Raw genomic sequence first — 4320 nt, 5'->3', positions numbered from 1 at the left:
TTAATAAAAACATTTAACCATTCATGCAATTTAATTGGAAAAAAAAAAATAAATAAATCTGCAAGTCAAGTCTGCAGTGTGGAGAGCAATTTGAAACTATTTGGGACTGTACAGAATTTCTGCGTGTACAGAACGTTCCAATTTGGTCACTAATGAAATTCCATTATAGTCTTAAAGAGCTGCTAGGTTTTATAACAAAGCTTCATCAGAGAATCATCTTACAAACCTGGGCCCCAGTTCATCTTCACAGCGCCAAGTAAACTCTCCAAAGCTCTCGTAGCGCTGGTTGTAGTGGTAAAGAACTCGGTGGAGGGTTGTTGAGCCGAGGTCCATGAGCGTGTTGTAGGCCGTCTGCTGTTCCTTCCCGCTGGTATAGCCGTTGAACAGATTATAAATCTTGTCTGCTATTTCTGAGGGGACATTCGACCGAATCAGATGATTTATAATCCTATGCATGCTTTCCAAACCTAAGAAGTTTATTGTACAATATGCAAGCAATTCTCTACCTTGAGCCTTGACATCATCCACGGCGGGACAGGGAGTTTTGATTGTCACCTCACTCGGACTGGAACGCCGACCCGTGTTGTCCACCGCCCACAGCCGAAACCTGCCGTTGCACATTTAGACATTTGTCACTTAAGTATGAAATACTGTCATTTTTACAGTAATATGATTGGGATATGCTGCAAGTCAAATTTGAACCACATCTCCAACAGAAGCACCACAGCTCAACATCTTTAGAGGCTATTCTTTTTTTCACCAAAAATTATTATTGTCATTATTATTATCATTATTTTTATTATTATAAAAACTATTTTAAGATGCATTTGAATTAATAAATGTGTGTATTTTGGTTTATTTATTTATTTATAATAATAATAGTAGTAATTATTATTAGTAGTAGTAGTGATGGTACTACTACTACTACTACTACTAATAATAATAATTTCTTATTTTGATTTAATTATATATATATATATATATATATATATAATTTAAGATGCATGTCTCAAACAATACCATTTATCAAAACAAATAAGGTCAGGGTTAAGGTTAAATGAATAAAGAAGTGTATTTGGATTTATTCCTAGATTCAGTTGGAAATAACACTTTCAAATAGATCTCGGAAATTATGAACCATTACCTTTTTAGGAGTCCTTTGAAGTTCAGAGTGAACAAATTGTTTCAGTGTGCGAATTATGTAATCATATAACAGCATATACCTCTATTAAAATCAAAACGCATGACTGCACCACTCCCATTACATAAGCATGAGTTTACCTTCGGCTCATGGCTTTGATTTGAGGATCCCTTAAGTGCAGACAACTGAACTGAACAATAGCAAGCAGCTGTAGCGGTGTACCCACTCACTCCCAAAACATTGCTGCAATTACTCTATCACTGATGATATATGCCGCAGGCTATGAGGCGCAGGTTGTAAAGATTAAGTTAAGCGATGTCCCCATCTAGTGGAAGATATTATAAACAGCTACCACCTGCAGTATGGCAGCATTGAGATCCTTCAAAGTGCCAAGCAGAGAGTGCATGTGAGGTGGGGAAACGGGAGCCGCTCTTATATGTGTGATTTATGCATGCAGTCTAAACTGCTCTTTTAGGGTTGTTTATAGACTTTTCTGTTAAAAAATAATAATAAAAAAAACTAAATTATTAATAATAACTATGTTTAGATTCCATACACCTGTTTGGTGATAGGTGTGAAAATAAAGTCAAACATCACAATATCATAAATAAATAAATATATAAATAGAATAATTTTCACTAGCCGACTTAGACTTTTGGAGCCCACTGTATTTTTCTTGAAACCTAAAACTCTGAAATGAAGCTGACAATAACACTTAACAGGTCCATAAATAAAGACAATCTTTGCTTCTTTGAACAACGGTCAAACATCAAAACATTTGGAAAGAGTAAGGAGGACCCAATCCTCCCTGTGGGCTGGTGTAATGTCTTCAGCCTGCCCTGCGTGTTCACAATGCATGTGTGTGCTAACTGCCTGCATATGTGTAGGACATGTAGCACAGGAAATCAGGAGGAGAGGTAGCGGGGTGTTTAAATGATCGAATACCCACATGAAAGCTGCACGAACACAGACCAATGCAAGAAATGCTGCAATGCGTTTAACAGAGACAACAGAGCCAGATGTTTGCAGACTTCAGGGATTAGAGTAAGAATACACACCAATATAAAAATTTAAACCTTTTTATATATGCAATAACAAATGCTTTTATGGTGTGTTTAAATATTATTAATATATGTATTTATGATGGTGATTATTATTAATTTATTATTATTATTATTATTATTATTATTATTAGTAGTAGTAGTAGTAGTAAAAGTATTGGCCTTGCCTTGCCTAAAAGTATTGGCCATTTTTAATATAATATAATATTCTACTATTATTTTTATTACTATTAACCATATTAGATATTTTTGGGTCACAACCCTACAGTGAGAACCACTAATTTATATCATAATTTACATTAAGTTTCCTTTGAGCATCATCATTCATCGTATATTGTAGTTCCTGTTTTTCATCTACTCTTACAATATACTACTAATGTCAAATGTTTACTTGAACCTGTTCTAGTTTTATGCAGCTCCGTTTAACATCAATCTTTCTATTGCTGTTTCTGCTATTACCACGAAGTGCACCCTTTGACGCACTTTCAAACCATTCCAGAGTATGAAATGTTTCCCCAGCTGTATCTCAAGCATGTAAAACTAGCCCAATTTGAGTCAGTCTTAATGGGCGCGCAGACCACGTTCTTCCCTGTGGCATAAAAATGAACATTCCTGAGAAAAGGATGTAGTACGTCACGAAACAACTATCCAAGAGAGTCAAAACAGACAGGGGCCCCCAATGCAATTACCACATCCAATAGAAGACGTTGGGCTGATGTCACCAGCTTTTATACAAAAGTTATGATTGGACCAATTATACTTTCCAAGAAGGTTCCTTACCTGCTACAGACACTGCCAAGCCCTTTAGTGAAAAGCACATTCTAAATCAACTACTGATATTGGAAAATTGACATAGGTAGGAAGTGCTCCAGACATATTTTACACAAATCGTTATCAGATTTTCACAGCCTTAGTTGGATGTAATTGCTTAGACTCACGCAGATATTAAAATCCCTCATCTGACTGAAGACATGCAACTCAACGTCAGTTCAAAGTCCAAGTGAATCATCCAGCCAAAAGTGGGGCCTTCATGTTTTGTTTCTTACTGAACTCCCAGTGAATGTTTCTCTGCCATAGTGAGGAAAAGTCAAAGGAAACAGGTGTTCCATGCTGAAACAACCTGGCATAATATTTACAATAATGTGAACATGAGGCCTGAGTGACTAACTATATTACAAAAATGTATACTACTGCTAATAGTGCTGTCGATTAACCGAATGTTATTTTTATTTTTTGGATCAGTGCTTGTTCTGGTTTAATCATGTGATCTCCTATATCATCATGTGATTTCTTAAATCAACATTGTTAGCTTGGCATTGAAAATTATCAACATGTGACCGAAACGTTTGCCTTGTTTTTTCAGTAAATTGCTTACACTGCTTTCATCTCACTTGTGACTTTTTGATTTTTGAGAGTGTGCGGGCTATTTTTTTATTCTTTATTTTTACTCTTTGTGAATTAATCACATCCAAAATAAGTGTTTGTGTTTACATAATATATGTGTGTGTGTACTGTGTTTATTTCTACCAATACATGTATATATTTAAGACATATATGTAATATATGTATATATAATATAATTCATATATAAATATATTCATAAACACACACGTGAATATTTATATGATTTATATATTATACACATAAATGTACACAGCTAAGGGTAGTGGGTGCTAATGTAATACAATTTTGATAAAACCAAGAGAAAATCAAATGTAATTACACTTTTGTGTTAAAAACATTACCATGATTAATTATCTGATTAATTTCAAAGTGCAAATGATACTATTTCGAAAAAAATAGGGGTAAATAAAGTCATTAGTAGTGTTGTCACGGTACCAAAATTTCAGTACCAATGCCAGTGAAAATCACGGTTCTCAGTACCAATTTCGGTACCAAAGCAAAACACAAAAACATGCTAATTAAAAAAAATGTACTATACTTTCATTTAATCCAAACTGTGTACATACTTAATTTTAAAGGGCTTTTAAAACCTTCTAGAGATATTTAGCCAATAATAACAACTAACTAATTTAGCTAAAAATAAAAAAAGCCCACACTCTAAAAAATGCTGGGTTGTTTCAACCCAACTTTGGGTCAAATATGGACTAACCCAAC

General features: G+C 34.4%; 1 protein-coding gene across 3 annotated transcripts in view; it reads right to left on the bottom strand.

Moving 5' to 3' along the window:
* astn1 (astrotactin 1) overlaps nt 1-4320 on the bottom strand; it is a 267140-nt gene that overhangs the window by 5503 nt on the left and 257317 nt on the right. For all 3 annotated transcript variants that reach the window (XM_016446854.1, XM_016446855.1, XM_016446856.1), the window contains 2 exons: nt 507-607; nt 227-410 (listed from right to left, as the gene is read on the bottom strand). In XM_016446854.1, coding sequence (XP_016302340.1) covers nt 227-410; nt 507-607 — 285 coding nt within the window. The remainder of the gene's footprint in view (nt 1-226; nt 411-506; nt 608-4320) is intronic.

This window comes from Sinocyclocheilus anshuiensis, unplaced genomic scaffold, assembly GCF_001515605.1.
Source record: "Sinocyclocheilus anshuiensis isolate Anshui unplaced genomic scaffold, SAMN03320099.WGS_v1.1 scaffold375, whole genome shotgun sequence".
Lineage (NCBI taxonomy): Eukaryota > Metazoa > Chordata > Actinopteri > Cypriniformes > Cyprinidae > Sinocyclocheilus > Sinocyclocheilus anshuiensis.
The sequence above is the reverse complement of the archived record's forward strand: the minus strand, read 5'-3'. Positions and strand labels throughout refer to the sequence as shown.